The sequence below is a fragment of the Alexandromys fortis genome, unplaced genomic scaffold (assembly GCF_014885135.2).
Source record: "Alexandromys fortis isolate MF-2015 unplaced genomic scaffold, M_Fortis_MF-2015_v1.1 scaffold_75, whole genome shotgun sequence".
Taxonomy (NCBI): domain Eukaryota; kingdom Metazoa; phylum Chordata; class Mammalia; order Rodentia; family Cricetidae; genus Alexandromys; species Alexandromys fortis.
In genome coordinates this window covers 4,038,855-4,055,205 of record NW_026067956.1, presented here as the reverse complement: position 1 = coordinate 4,055,205, position 16,351 = coordinate 4,038,855, and the positions used below count along the sequence as shown (strand labels likewise).

At 46.5% G+C, this 16,351-nt stretch overlaps 1 protein-coding gene across 1 annotated transcript in view; it reads right to left on the bottom strand.

Annotated features, from left to right (window-relative positions):
- Positions 1–2,697: 2,697 nt before the first annotated feature.
- The window catches only part of LOC126507598 (guanylate cyclase soluble subunit beta-2-like), a 58,652-nt gene continuing 44,998 nt past the window's right edge, over positions 2,698–16,351 (bottom strand). Inside the window, exons 11-15 of the mRNA XM_050152161.1 lie at positions 16,000–16,148; positions 13,057–13,203; positions 10,582–10,736; positions 9,010–9,221; positions 2,698–5,286 (exon numbers count right to left, since the gene is read on the bottom strand). Coding sequence (XP_050008118.1) covers positions 5,135–5,286; positions 9,010–9,221; positions 10,582–10,736; positions 13,057–13,203; positions 16,000–16,148 — 815 coding nt within the window. The 3' untranslated portion in view covers positions 2,698–5,134. The remainder of the gene's footprint in view (positions 5,287–9,009; positions 9,222–10,581; positions 10,737–13,056; positions 13,204–15,999; positions 16,149–16,351) is intronic.

Here is a 16,351-nt window from a genome sequence, read left to right as displayed (position 1 = left end):
GGGGGGGGGCGGCTTCTTATAACTTGGGGATTGACTGACTTCCTCTATGTGTTAAGATGGCCCAGCTTGATTAGACATCTTATATATTTTCTCCCAAACATCCCTTCCCCCAGCACTAACCTAAATTCCATTGTGAGCACACCCTGTTACAAAGCCTTTGCTGAAACCAGAGTGCAGGGCCGGGGAGACAGCAGAGGGCATTCCCTCATTCCCTCAGCGCTTGGAAGACCTGATTCGTCTGAATAATTGGAAAGATCCCATTTTCATACCTTCTTATGTCCTGAGATTTACGCACACCTCAGGTTTCTGTACTCTTTGCGGCTATCAGTGGACCAAAGATTTCCTAGCTATGTTTAGTAAGACTTAACAGTTTCCATAGCAATTAAATATCATTGTTTCACTTAATCATTACACCCATTCAAAGATGGTTGTAAGCCAAAGAGAAATTGCCCCTGTGTTATAGGTGCCCAAAGTGAGGCGATACAGGCTGTCTGTAGCAGGGCCAAGATAGCATCCTTTTTTGAAATGCAAGCTTGGGCCTCTTTTGGTTCCTTCGAGGTTCTTATGCCGTTCTCTCTGTATAGCTTATAACCATTTTACTAGTTGGTTCTCTATTGCTGTGATGAACAACGTGACCAAGAGCAACTTGAAGAAAGTTTTTTCATCCTATAGCTTACAGTCTAACATGAAAAGAAGTCAGGGCAGGAACTCAAAATCAAAGACCACAAGTGCTTACTGGCTTGCACTCCATGGCTTGCTCTGCCTGCTTCCCATACACCCCAGGACCATTTTCCCAGGAGCAGCACACGCCTCCGTGGGCTGGGTTTTCCCACATCAGTCATTAATCAAGAGAATTCCCTACAGGCTTGCCTACTGACCAGTCTGAGGGAATCCTTTTCTCAGTTGAGGTTTCTTCTTCCCAGATAACCCTAGCTTGTGTCAAGTTGGCAGAAAAATCTAAATAAATAAAATAAAATCAAACCAGCACAGCCATTGTTGTGTGGCCTTTCCTGAGATATGGACAAACATCTGCTTACCCTAGATAGGACTCCACCAACAAGCTAAAGATGATTTCGCTCATGCACAGCCTGGTGAAGCAGTGAGTTTGAGGGGGCTACTTAAAAACTGTGAGTGGGGGAGCCCTTGCAGGAACATGGATGACTCAAAGGCCGGCCCAACATTAGTGACCACTCAAAACCGCTGCTTTCTGGAACTCCCTGAACAAATGCAGGCCCCTCCCCCCAGTAGCTGTTAGAGCGTCTGTAACTTCCCATTTGCCTTGTGAACCTTCTAAGGCTTAGGAACTCCCTGAGTCTGTGAGTTTTGTTTCCTTCCTGAGGTTTAATAAACTGCCCTCCAGAAAGATGTTTCAGTTCAGAGGAAATAGCTACCCGGTAGCCATTTAGCCTAAAGTAGTTTCTTAGAATAAAGTTACAAATTGTAATAGCCATTTAGCCTAAAGTAGTTTCTTAGAATAAAGTTACAAATTGTAATAGTAGAAAATAAGGGAAAATAAACCTATTCTGCATCATCTTCTAGTTCTGTTCTTACTAAGGTCTGCAAGTCAGTTTGCCCTCAGCATCCCTAAGCAGGACTGTGTAGCTGCTGTGTAGCAGCTGTGCTCCCTGTCCGCTTCCTAGGATTTACTGTACTTTGTTACTAAATGATGTTTTGTTAATCAAGGCTATTTGAGAGGACAGAAGGCATTAAATGAGATTACAGAGGAATCAGAGCTCTTCATAGACATTAAAGTGATCTTCCTAGGGGGCATATACAATGAAAATAGTGTTGATAGTTTTTGCAAAAGAAACTAAGGAATAAGCCTAGATTCTCTTATTCCTTACGGACATGGTCTGAGTATCTACCGTGTGCCAAAACATGGTTCTAGATAACAGTTATGAAGTCGAAAATGTCGCAGACAAAAAAAAAATGCTCTGGAGAAGTTTCCACTTCAGGGTGGGCAGGCAGATAGCCTCAGGTGGTGGGGAACATGGAAAAAGCCAAATGGGGACAGGACAGGGTATTGGGGAGGGGAGAGGTGAAGGAAGGCTTTGCTCCCTTCGTGTCATATCCACACTGGGACATGTAAATCAGCTTTTGCAAGGTCGTTTGTAACATAGCTACGTGATAAATCACTGGTAGTCTTACACTCGGTGAGGGGCCAGCTTACAGCTGTCACCGATGGACAGCTACATTCCCAGGGACATCAGTGACCGTGACCGCTACTTCTTCTCCCTGCAAGTCGATGTCTCTCTATTTGGCTGGACGTCCAGCTTTTTGTAAGGCTCGGCTTGAAAAACATTTGTTTTAAGGGAAAGGGGAGAAGGAAAGCAAAGCTGAAATCACTTAGGAATTATGCTTCTTAGAATCACATTTGCATGTATTTCTTGTGTTTTCTTTCACTTCTTTTCCTGTGCGATGATATCCATTCTGCTAGTGATAGGAACACTGTATTGTATTTTAAACATTCTTTTTATGTTTAAAAATGGCCATTGGAGGGAGAATATTTTCATAGTCAACTGGTTTTATCCCAAGGACATAGCCAAGCTGGGGGGATGTCCAAGAGAACACACTGCCACTACTTCTAGGGAATCCAAGCCTCCAGCCAACCTCTTCTATTCTGTAAATGGTGCTCGGGCGCTCAGTGACCTTTTCCTCTCCTCACTAGATGCCAACACAAAGACGAAAGAGGGGCAAGTGACAAGCGACGCAGCCGCACGCCAGGCTTAGCTGCTTCCTGTGCAACTTCAGATGCCACAAAGAGCTAAGATGCTTTCTGCACATTCAAGAGCACCATGCAGGCACTCCCAAAAGTGGGAAGCCAGCGAAGTCAGGTGGGAGGAATGATCATGCTTGCTCTTCTGGACATTTTGAAGTCCGAGGCCCTAGCCTGGAAAGATACGCGCTCTCTTGCAGACTGGGGCAAAGGATGAGATCCACACTCTGGGGTAGCTCCCCCCACTCCCGTTTCAATGGCACCTTTAAAGAATGACTCAGGCGGTTGGTTGATGTATCATGATCACGTCTGGAGGTTAAACAGCCACGCATCTATGAATGCTCATCACACACTTAAATATTCTTGAATTTTTCTGTGCTCTCAGAACATATTTTATGTATTTAATGGTCCCTCGGGGAGCACCAGGTGCTTTGGTCCCGCAGACAGGGCCAGTTGTGTCAAACCTCTGCATCTGTCAGGGTTCTCTGTGTGACGAATTCCATTTCCTGATTTCCATTTGAAAGTGCAGCCCTGACATTGAGGCCACAGAAACCCACCAGGGATAAGAATGGCTTCCTGACACCTCCGAGAGAGACGGGAGTGGGGAGAAGAAGCACGTGTTCCCCAAATAAACGCTTGCCTTCCTAGGGGCCAGGTCTGACTGTACAGCTGCAGATGAGTGGCTCCCGGGGAACAAACCAAACGGAATAAAGAAAACGAAAGCCACGGATTAGCATGAGTCTGTCGCAGCCAGATGGTCCTCTGCGGAGGACAAGTTCCTCCGCTTGCTTTCTCGGGCTCTCTGCGGAACGGACAGACGACAATGATCTCACCCCCTCAGCCAGGCAACCAGCGAGTGGCTCCTTTTCTTTCTCACACAACTTGAGCTGAAGGAAAAGTTGGAAGTGAAAGAAAAAGACTAAGAAGGGACAGGGAAGCCAGAAGCCTGGGAAGAATGAATAAGTCTTAGCTCAGGAGACAGATAAGACACCAAGCCTGACTGGAGTATCAGGAATTGGCATCGGCTGGGCACAAAGAGGGCCCTTGGAGGAGAAAGCAACAGACAGGGGCCCCAGCAGATTACCCTCTCCTCCTCAATGCCCAAGAACTTTGCCTCTACCATCCAGGACTGTCGTGGTATGCAAGACAGTGGGAGCAGGGGTGTTGTGGCTCTTAGAAACCCGGCTTTGAGTTCCATGCCCCTGCAGTGGAGAGTGTTTTCAACCTTGTATTTAGGAAACTGTCACCTCCCTCCATGGCTAGAGGCCAATGAGTCTGTCAGTCTTCGGTCTGAGGACCAGCCATCTGCCGCCATCTGGATAGGCCATGCCTGGGAGAGATGCCCTGAAGTGGTAGAAGCTAAGAGGGGTCTGAACAAGGCAAGGTTATGGGGTAAAATGACCCTGCCAAGCTGTAGCTGTAGCAGAAAGTTCCCTGGAACCTTCTGCTCTGGGAAGGGTTCGACCTAGAGTCATGCTGTCCAGCAAGTCTCTCATCGGAGTGACAGCCCGGGTCTGCTGGTGGCCATGAGGCAGACTACCAGATGCTTGCGTGAGAACACAGTATGTACGTACAGGTGTGTGCAGGGACATAGACCTTCCCTGAGCTAATTGGTTCAGTAAGAGTTCATACTGGATTCTGGGACCTCAACCCGCAGAAGATTCCAGACCAAATGATGCTGCACTGGAGGTGTGCGAAGCCCTGTGAGTCTTTTATCAGCCTGACCAAGCTTCCCAGGTGTGGTGGATTGAACGAGAATGGCCCTCCTTCCCCATGTGCCAGTGATGGACTCGTACATCTCTGGTACCGGAAACCCCAAATAAACCCTCCCTTCTATAAGTCGCCTTGGTCATGGTGTTTTAACAAAGAATAGAAAGGTAACAACACACCCAACACCGGGAAGATCGTCTCTAGCAGTGTTTAATAGGATAAATGGCGGTTCCAGGGTGACGTGTGGAGCATCCGGAAAGTAAAATGACTTCCTTTCACTGGCCCAGTGCCTTCCCCAGCCCGGCTGTCTTAGTGGGTAACAGTTTAGAAACTGCAGGGTCTGGGCCTCTCTTCTCCAGCTTCTCTTCCTTTCCCCTCCCACTTGCAGTTAAATGGCATGCTGGAACCCAAAGTCAGGGTGTCCTGTGAAGATGGACCCTAGGACACCGATTCAGAGGCAGAGATTGGAAAGCCATGGAGCTGAGAGCAAGCAAACAGAAACAGACACAGGCCAAGTCAATATCTAGAAGAGATACAGCTCCAGCCCGTTTGTGGCTGGCCGTGACCCATTTCTACAAAGCAGTTTCCAAACCTCGCAGAAAGAGATGCAGTCGGAAACATTTTGGACTTCCAAAATATTCTAAGTTAATTGTCTTCGCTGCCATTGATGAAAAGAAATGAGCCACATAGGTTCGCTCTTTTTCCTGATCACAAAACAACACAGAAGACAGACGGCTCGGGACCACTAGCAGGGAAACTTGTCTTGGTCTGATCTGGCGGTGGCTGGCCATTGGCTGCATCCGTGGAGTCTGGCCCTGCCACAGGGCTCCCAGCAGGTGTGACTTCGTCAGACACTGAAGCAAGACAGAAGTGTCAGTGGACAGCACTTCCAGCTGGTTTCCCTGCAGGGGGAAACTATTGGAGCCAGGCTCCTGGAAACACAGTGTGGCCCCACTGAGTACAATAAGGTCTTCCCAGCTGCAATAGCTACACCCCCACTCCTCTCCGTGATTTTGCTCTGCTATGCTGTGCTGAAAATGTCATCATAAGTCTTTACCTCTGCACCACTCACGTGCCCTTGCTGGCGTGTGACTGTCTATGTGCTCTGAACAGCAAGGCCACAGGGGATGGGGTGTTCAGACCTGGGGCCGTGCACTGGGGAGTGTGGCCCTGCTTGCCTGTGAGTGCCATGGTATTTACTCTCTGGGTCTTGTGTTTGCTCATCTGCAGAATGGGAGAAACTAATAAAGTGAGGACCTGTTTCGAGTGATTAACACAATGTCCCACGTGGAGAGAAAACTCCAACAGCCAATTTGTCTACCTGTGGGAGGCCCGAGGGCAGGCTGGGGACACAGCAGCCTCTGGGATGTGAGCCAGGAGAGGAGGGGGGAGTGGGGTTAGAGAACTCTGGCTATAGGAGGCGTCTCTCAGAGGCTCTCTCTACTCCTACTAAGTCATGTCCATTTTCTTTTTTATGATAATCATTGTTCTGGACGCACTTAAGTTTAAAAAGTCTCCGGTATTGTACAGAGGCTCACATCCTTCTAACATTCTAGAAAGCAATCAGTCAAATCTGCTCTCCCTCCCCAAATTTGTGAGTAGGCTTCTGTGGCCTGGGGTAGGGCTTCGCAAATCTGCCTGGTGGTCAGTTTTGCTTTAAGATCTGAAGAGGATTAGGCAGGTTCCAGCAGGGCCAGACTGTGACAAGCCCTGTTTGGTTTGATAAAGCCTTCAGAGGTGAGTCAGAAGTCTGGGACTTCCAGACCTATCTCCAGTCATGTGCCCTCAGATCCAGAATTAAAGAAGACCTGGACAGGCAGAGCCTGCCTTGGGGCAACTCAAGAAGACAAGTTATACCTAGAATTTAAAACGGAGGGTCTAAAGTGACAAGAAATCAAGGTCCATAGAACTCTCAAATGCACACAACTTTTTCGCATATGGCATTCTTATAGAACGTGGCCCAAGCAGCGTGGCTGAGTATAGGCTCCCCTAGTTAAAGTTCATCTGATGGTTCACCATTCCCTCTCTCCCCCGGTACTCGGCCTGCATGAGGGCAACGCTCAGCCGGCAATTGTTACCTATTCAAGTCTTAGGGCTGACTGATTTTCTTTTGTTTTGTTTTGCTAATTTTTATCATTCTTAATACCCCTCCTTTTTTAATTATGGAGTTTATTGAACTACTAGGTTTCCTGGAAATCTGATAATTATAATTTTAAAAGTGATTAAATGTCTCAGAAATGAACCGTGCAAGTTGAATGGCAAGAGAGTGTGTTTGAAAGGTTTCTCTTTCATGCTAGTACCACAGTACAGAGATGCAGGGCACAAACTCAATGATTTTTGTTTGTTTGTTTTGTTGGTTTGCTACTGAAAACACTCGGGGTTTAGAAGATGGCTCAGTGGGGAAAAGTTGCTTAAGTGCAAGGATTAGAACTCGAATCCCCAGAAGCCCCACAGAAGCTGTAAAGATTGGTGGGTTTGACAGTTTCCCCGTAATCCCAGCACAAAGACACGAGAGGTGGAGACAGAGGATCTCGCAGCAAGATGGCTATCTAGACTCTGAAACACCTGGCTTCACATTTGGTGAGAGACCGTGCCTCAATAGATAAAGGCAAAGACATCTGATGCCAACCTCAGGCCTCCATACATGCGTATGCCCACGCACGTGTGTGTGTGTGTGCGTGCACACACACACACACACCTACCACTCTCTTTACCACCACCTTCCAAATCAGCGTGTGTGTCCTGTGGGTACATGTGAGGAAAGAAAGACACGGGTTTGGGAAGAGTCTTAGTCGTACAGCAGTGTTCCTCTGTCCCGTCCTCCATCACTGGCTTTGAGAAACTCCATCTGACTGTACGGAGATGGCAATGGCCCCCATGGAAAAATGCCCAAGCCCCCTAAGGTTACCATGCCCCTTAGAAAGCAGGACCTTCCCAGATGTTTCCTGAGAGCTCCACGCTTTTTCATTGCTGCTAGAGGCCTTGCCATTGTCCTTCATGGACCAGGGACAACCCAAGAGCAAATATGCCTTGACCTAGAGCCTATGAGGGTTTATGGCAGGCAACCCAAGACTGCTAGGAGGGAAGTGGCCATGGTGAGGGCAGTGTGTGAAAAGCGGAGAGATGGATCCCATTTGAGGACCCTGCACAGCACTGTGCTCTTTATCTGCATGGTGCTCCCTAGCTCAAGGGGCTCAGGGAGGAGGCTGGCCTCTGCCCAGAGGAAGGAATATGCCAGAAGAACCTGCCAGCGGAGAGGGTTGGAAGAGCAGTTGCTTACATATCTAAGTCAACAAATCCCAGTTTCTCTCTGGAAAGCACTGGGGATCTCTGCAGGTGAGTGACATAGACCAGTGCAGAGTTTCAGTCAGACCTGGAAGGCTTCTGCCCTGCCCTTGTGCCTCCCACCATGACGCCCCAACTCCCATCACTTCACTTACTTCAAACACCAACAATGAAGAGGAATGGCAAAAATATCCTCTGTACTATGAGAATGGCATGATGGAAGGGAGGGAGGGAGGTTGTTCGTGGGAAAGGTGCCAGAGTCTAGAAATGGAGACCCAAACACCTATGAGCATTGGTCCTGGTGACTTAAGTCAGGGTTTCCTGTAGTTTTTTTTTATTAGACCCTTCTATCTCAATGTCTCCACCTGGATAGCAGCTTAAACCAATCTCAGCTCCCAGGGATGTTCAGCTGAACCAAAGCTAGAACAAAAGGCCATGAAAGTCAATCTTAAAGTTCTGCAAATGGCCATCTCTTCGTTGGAACCACAACACTTTTAAAGAGAGGGGCTGTATTCGGTGTGTCCCCAAGAGTCACCTTGCATATCGGCTATGTAAACAAGAGGTTCCTGGGTTTGGGGTGCTCTAGAGCAGCAGGAGATTAGCAAGTGTCAGACTGAACCCACTTCCTCGTCCTGCTTTCTTCAAAGGTAACAGGAATTGCCCCTGCTATAGAATTTCCTCTCAGACCAGCATTTTCCTCTTAATCAGGGAAGCAGATGCAGGGGATGGATCAAGTCTGCTTTGCAGTACCGGGAACCTCACTGTTGGATTCTAGTTTCTGTTTTTGGTACCACAAGCAAAACAGTGGCTCCTTGGTCCAACTCAGCACCAGGTTATTTTCCCCAAAGTTCCACTGTCTCGTTATCCTTCAAGCTTAGTGAGTTATGATTTTTATCCCTCTTTCCAATTGGAAGGTTCTAGTGTGTGTGGAAAACCTGCTCAGGAGCCTCTGCTAGGGTGAAGAGGCAGAGGAAGCACTCAGAGTAACTTCCTAGCACAGGACCATCTGTGGGAAAGCTCATCACTTGGATACACAAGCGCCATGGAAACTGATGCAGGTGAGAACTTGCCTCAGGATGTGAGCGTCCAGGGAAAGATTGCTGAGCTGATCATTGCAGGTGTCCACTGCTTAGATGGTGGCAGCATCGTGGAGGGTGGGATGCTACCTCGTGGATGGTAGCGGCATCGTGGAGAGTGGGATGCTACCTCGTGGATGATATCAGCATCATGGAGGGTGGGATGCTACCACGTGGATGGTAGCGGCATCGTGGAGGGTGGGGTGCTGCCACATTAGACACCTCTGCAGAGCTCAGTGAGGAACATCCGACACTGAGGACAAGTCTTGTGGATATGCTTACCTTTCTGATCGGTGACAACTGTAGGTCGCCCCATGATCTCGTCCTCGGTGGCATTCAGATTCTGGACCAGAAAGTACGTGGTCATTTTTCCTTTTCCTTTCACTTCGATCTCTCCTCTCTTGACAATTTCAAACCCTTTGTTTTCCAGGGCTCTATATAGAGAAAAACAAAATGTGCCAAGTACCAAAGATCACAGACCAGTCCTAGACCCACAGCAGAAGAGGGAGGATCTGAGGTGACATCCTCTAGAGTCTGTTAGGACATCAGGGTGAGAAGGAGGGACTCAATGGGGAAGGAGGGAGGCAGGAAGTGCCAGTGTTCTGATTAGGCTACAGGGGACCCACACACCTTGTTTCTCCCTCGCTGTTTGATCTTTACTCCCCAGGACCCTAGTTTTCTCTAAACCCTTGTTCAAGTTCCAGCTCGAGCATCCCCATAAAACCTTTCTGGATACTGACCCTTCCCAACCTCTCGCAGCCACGCTCTAGTTCTACCGGTGGGGGAGTAGAATGGTCAGAGTGGAGTCTGCGCATCACCCAGCTCTTCCTGGCCTTCTCGGAGCTGAAGCAAGCGGTTAGCTGTTTCTTTTCCTTTCTTATGCTTCTAAGCCTCAATATCAGATTTTCCCCCTTACTCTACTTTTACTGAAAATACTTTTTTCTACAATATATTCTGATCGAGGTTTCCCTCCTTCATCTCCTACAAAACCATTTCCACCCATCCAACTCCAAGCCTTCTTTCTCTCTCTCTCTCTTTAGGAAACAGGGAAATTAAAACCAACAACAAAAAATTTACCGGAATTCTTTTTTAAAGGTGTTTCGTGTAAATAAGAGTAGCATTGGTTTTTCTTCATGGAGCAGCTTAACAGCGGAGGAGCTGACCTCCCGGTACAAAGGAACCTAATCGAAGTGTGGCTTTTCCTAACCGCTCGAGAAATAGTGCCATTTGGTGCATACTTTCATGTGTGTTCTATTTCAATCACAACCATGAATTCTCTTTCTTCCCCTACTAGACCAAGCCGACAAGATTTTTCTGGGGAAGACCAGAGAGAGACTGTTTCAGGCATTGTGAGCCACAGTCTCTGTCATGACTGCCTAACTCTGCCACTCACAGAGACATCAGCAGTCATGGACGATGTGGAAAGAAAAGCTTATGTCTTATATCAGAGAGACCTCACCGCTGAATTCTAGCTCTGCTTGGGTACCACGAACAAAACAGTCACCCCATCATCCAGCTCAGCAGGGGGTGATTTCCCCAAAATCCCATTTTCTTGTCCAATAAAACTATTTCCAAAACCAGGCAACAGTTTGGATTTGGCCTAGGGGTTATAGAAAAAAAAAAAAAAAAAAAACAAGTTATGGCAGAGGCCCCTCCCCACTTCCTGTCTGTAAGCCAGTAAAGCACAGGAGAAGAAACATCAACCTCTTTCCTGTCCTTTCCATGCTGGGGGGCAGTCAGATGGTTTGGGGAAGCTGGAAGGACAGTGAAGCCAGGGGTAAACCGATGGCCAACCTGTAGGCCGTGGGGCTCAGATGCACTTTGTTGGGAAGCCCGTGACTTTCCATCCTAGAGGCTGTGTTGACAGTGTCACCAAACAAACAGTACCGAGGCATCTTGTCTCCCACAACACCTGCTAAGACTGGTCCCGTGTGGATTCCCACTCTGATCTGCGCAGAGAGAACACCACTGAGAAGAGAACTTTGAATCTTCTTGCCTTTACTCTGGTTTAGCTAAATTGAAAACACACCTACCGAAGTGGTTAGCTCCCCAAGGTTTGACAAGTGCACATGTTGCTACAACCACGGTCACAAACGAAATGTAGAACAGTTCGTTACCCTGCAAACTTACCTTGTACCCTTTTCTAGTTAGCTTTCCCCAACCCGCTGCATGGAGCATTAGTGCTCCTTCCTGAGGGAGAAGGGAAGACTTGTATGTAAGTCTTAGAAAGCCAGTGCAGCATAAGAGGATGGCGAACCTCAGGAAGTTCTGAGGTTAAAAGCCCCCCCCCCATGGAAGAAATTTTGTGAGTGGACTGAGGGCAGGTGGGGATGGGAACACAAGGAGGGGGTGAGTGCTGAGGGGGACTGCTGGGGGGCGTTTCGGAGTCCAGGGGAAGCCTGGTACAGGGGAATCTCCCAGGAGTCTACAAGGAGGACCCCAGCTTAGAGTCGCAGCCATAGTACAAAAATAGTCTGAACTGGCTGTCTCCTGTGACCAGATTGGTCCTGGCCCAATTGACATCAGAGAGATGTCATTCAGCAACTGATGGAGGCAGATGCAGAGACCCACAGTCAAACATCGGGTGGAATTCATGAATCCTACAGAGGAGGAGAAAGGAGAATAGGAGCCAGTGGGATCAAGGATGCCTTGGGGAGGCTCACACCATCTTATAACCTGTGCTCATAGGGGCTCATAGAGACAGAACCAACAACCAGGGAGCCTGCATGAGACTGACCTAGGCACTCTGCATATGTGACAGTTGTGTAGCTTGGGCCTCTTATAGACTCCTAACAGCTGGAATGGGGCTGTCTCCCACTCTTTTACCGGCTTTTGGAACCCTACTTCTCATACTCGCCTACTTGCCCAGCCTTAATACATGGGGAGGAGCTTAGTCTTACTGCAGCTTGTTATGCCATGCTGTATGGACACTCGAGGGAAATGAGGGAGAGGGACTGGGGTGGGAGGATGTGGGGGGAGGCTGTGGCTGGGATATAAAATAAATAGATGAATATATGCATAACAACCCCCGAAGGCTGTAAAGCAGCAGAGAAGGGAAACTGTCTTTGCAGAAGCTGCTTGAAAAACTGTGTGCTGGGGTCAGGGTTCAAGGAGGCAGCCTCCATGAGTTGTCATTAACGCTGGGTTATGGGGGGTGGCCTTCTTAATTATTCCAGCTGAATTTGGAGCTCCTATAAGTAACCCCAATAATCTCACTGGTTCACTAAGCCAGTCATAGGCTCAGTTGCTCACTTGATCTGTTGCTGGTACCCTATGTGAGATGAATATTTGTTCATGAGCTCCACCCTCACTCCAGAAGAGATTGTTGATTCTTACTTATATCAGCAGAGGCAGGCGGATCTCTGGGAGTTCGAGACCAGCCTGGTCTACAGAGCTAGTTCCAGGACAGGCTCCAAAGCCGCAGAGAAACCCTGTCTCGAAAAAAACAACAACAAAAAAAAAAGATTAATTTGCCCTCCGAGAGCATCACATGAATGAAACCAGATAGCATATGCTGTTTAAATGCTGGTTTCATTTATACAATGTATTGATTTCAGAGTCCTTCACAGTGTCACTTATATCCACAGTCATAATTTTTATTGCCCACTAGGAAGAACATACCATGGTCCATTCTCCTCTTTGTGGATATTTAGGTTATTTCCTGTTTGGAGCTATGATAAGTATGGCAGTTATAAGCAGTCTGTAGAGATATACTTGTAAACATGTTTTTACTCCTTTCAGGCAAAATACCAAAAATTGTAGGTGCTACCTTGTGTCATAAAACAGATACATATTTAATTTTTTACCAAACCAAAACTGCCCCAAATTTTCCAAGGTTGACTCTCCAGTTCTCCATTCATATCCGTAATGGCACACACCTCACCTGAGCTCTGAGCTCTCAGGGACATGTGGGCATGCATTTGCCCAAGCAGAAATCTCTTGGCTGCTTGATAAAGCCAAGCCACCTGAAGTGATGCTTGAGCCAAAAGAGCAGGAATTACAAACAAGGAGCCCTCAGCACCGTCCTATTACAAAGAAGAGTATCCATGAGTCCAGGAAAATCTCAGAACAAACAGCCTGCCCTGGAGCCTGGGAAAGCTGAGCCTTCTCCCAAGCTTCCTGCTTAGGCGCGTAAGCAAGAGCAGAAAGGACTTTGACAGAGGATGCAATGTCAACGGTGTCGCATACCCCAAGTCCACCCGAGCAGACCAGAGCTTTACTCTCGTGTGTCTTATTTTGTCTCAAGTGAAGCGCTCCTTTGCTCCCTACCTGGATGGGCTCTCCAGTGACAGGATTCATCACTTCTTCTGCAGAAATTCTCATCCCCAAAGCAAAATTAGCGACTCTCTGGGCATGGCTCTCAACAGGCACTGGTACTCCGCCTACCACCATGTAAGCATCACCGATTGTTTCCACCTGCCAGGGCAAACATAGAATAAAATAAAATAAAGTGTTCAAAGAGTTCAGGGAGTTTCCTTCATGTCCCATCCAAGCACCTGTATGTGCCTCTCATTGACAACAAGCTGTTGATTCTTTGCTGGGGAAATGAGGAGTAGGAAGGAGCTGGAACACAAGGTGGCCATGAGATCTTGCTGATTTTATTTTGTTTTACTTTTGGTACCGGGGATGGAACCCAGGATCTCACATGGCTAGGCAAGCTATATCCCCAACCTCCTTTCTGGTTTTAGTGAAAATGAGTCCCAGAGATGTAGTGTGGTTTTGTTTGTGTTTTAACAAATAAAGCTTGCCTGAAGATCAGAGGGCAGATCTAAGCCACTAGAGGCCAGAAAGTGGTGACACACACCTTTAATCCTAGGACTCAAGAGACAGAGGCAGAGGGATCTGTGAGTTCAAGGCCACCCTGGGTTACAGGAGATTGACTCTGTCTAAAAGAGAAACAGCTCACACAAAGGTGATCCCAGCATTTGGGATCACACAGCTTGGTTTAGAATTGTTTGTCTGAATTTGTTTAAGATATATATTTTTCTCTGCTCCCCATTTTTCCTCCCCCCTCACCTTCTACCTTCTCCTATGATCCCCATGCTCCCAATTTACTCAAGAGATCTTGTCTTTTTCTACTTCCCATGTACATTAGATCCATGTATGTCTCTTTTAGGGTCCTCCTTGTTGTCTAGGTTCTCTGGGGTTTTGAACTGTAGGCTGGTTTTTCTTTGCTTTATGTCTAAAAGCCACTTATGAGTGAGTACATATTATAATTGTCTTTTTGGGTCTGGGTTACCACACTCAATTTGGTGTTTTCTAGATCCATCCATTTGCCCACAAATTTCAAGATGTCATTTTTCTCCGCTGTGTAGTATTCCATCCCGTTAATATACCACATCTTCTTTATGCATGCTTTGGTGGAGGGGAATTTTGGTTGTTTCCAAGTTCTAATTATTATAAATAATGCTGTTATGACCATAATTGGGCACATGTCCTTGTGGTATGATTGAGCATCATTTGGGTATATACCCAAAAGTGGTATTGCTGAGTCTTGAGATAGATTGTTTCCTAATTTTCTGAGAAATCGCTATGCTGATTTCCAAAGCAGTTGTAGCAGCTCACACTCCCACCAGCAATGCAGAAGTGTTCCCTTTACCCAATATCCTCTCCCGCATAAGCTATCATCAGTGTTTTTGATCTTGGCCATTCTTACAGGTATAAGATAGAATCTCCGAGTTGTTTTGATTTGCATTTCTCTGATGGCTAAGGATGTTGAGCATTTTCTTAAGTATCTTTCAGCCATTTTAGATCCATCTGTTGAGAATTCTCTGTTTAGGTCCATTCCATGATTTTTATGGTATTATTTGTTCTTTTGATGACCAATTTCTTGAGTTCTTTGTATATTTTGGAGATCAAACCTCTGTCTAATGTGGGGTTAGTGAAGATCTTTTCCTATTCTGTAAACTGCCATTTTGTCTTGTTGACCATGTCCTTTGCTTTACAGAAGCGTTTTAGTTTCAGGAGGTCCCATTTATTAATTGTTTCTCTCAGTGTCTGTGCTGCTGGGGTTATATTTAGGAAGTGGTCTCCTGTGACAGTGCATTCAAGTGTACTTCCTACTTTCTCTTCTATGAAGTTCAGTGTGGTTGGTTTTATGTTGAGGTCTTTGATCCATTTGGACTTGAGTTTTGTGCATAGTGATAGATATGGGTCTATGTTCATTCTTCTGCATGTTGATATCCAGTTATGCCAGCACCATTTGTTGAATATGGTTTTTTCCATTTTATATTTTTTTCTTCTTTGTTAAAAAATCAAGTGTTTGTTGGTGTGTGGATTGATATCCAGGTCTTCAATTCAGTTCCATTGGTCCTCCTGTCTGTTCTTATGCCAATACCAGGCTGTTTTCAGTACTATAGCTCTGTAGTAGAGTTTGAAGTCAGGGAGTATGATGCCTCCAGAAGTTCCTTTATTGTACAGAACTGTTTTGGCTGTCTTGGGTTTTTTTTTCTTTTTTAAATGAAACTGAGTAACTTTTTTTTGAGGTTTGTGAAGAACTTTTCTGGGATTTTGCTGGGCATTACATTGAATCTGTAGATTGCTTTTGGTAATATTTTTATTTTTACTATGTTAATTCTACCTACCCAAGAGCATGGGAGATCTTTCCATTTTCTGGGTCTTCTTCAGTTTCTTTTTCCAAAGATTTAAATTTAATGCCAGCACTAGGGATATAGAGACAGGAAGGGCAGAGAGGGGAATATAAGGTGGGAGGAGACAGGAGCTAGGTGCACTCTGAGGATGAAGTCTGAGGACAGGATCATCCCTTGTGTCTGAGCATTGGTAGAGGTAAAATATCTCTCTAGTGGCTGGCTGCACTGCTTCTCTGATCTGCCAGCTTTCATCCCAATATCTGACTCCAGGTTTTATTTATTAAGATCAATTAAAATTCATGCCACACAGAGAAGATGAAGTTCCTAGGTAGTCACATGATGTTTTATATCAGATGATGAATTATGTGGCTGAAACTCTGCTGAGCAGATGCCTGGGACAGTGATGATTGCTGCCCATGGGTACCAAAGCACTGCCTGAGCATGGGCATTCTAAAGGGATTCCTATACACTTCTCAATCCCTGCGTGCCTCTCCTTCTCAGACTGGTGTAGATGCAGGAATGGAAGACAGGCTCAAGTGCTTCCCTCCTGGCCTGATTTCAGAAGCAAGCAAGCACACACACACACACACACACACACACACACACACACACACACACTTACTTTGTAGACCTCGTGAACACTGGTTAGCCTGTCAAACTTGGAGTACATTGTGTTCAGCATGTTCACTATTTGGATAGGTTCACAGGCCGCACAGATGTTGGTAAATGTTACCACATCACTGAAAAGGATTGTACACGTCTCAAATTCTCCTGCAACAGAAATGAGGTCAGCGGTAGTCAAGGATCCAGAATAATAATTCTACGAATTTTTTAATCCAATATCTTTTGAAGACCAAGCCTGCCTGCCCCCTCGGGGAAAGCAGCTGACGTCATCCCCTCTTCCCCATCTAGTCAACAGATATGAGCACATACATTGGGTCCCTACTGTGAGACAGCCTTTGTTCCACAAGAGT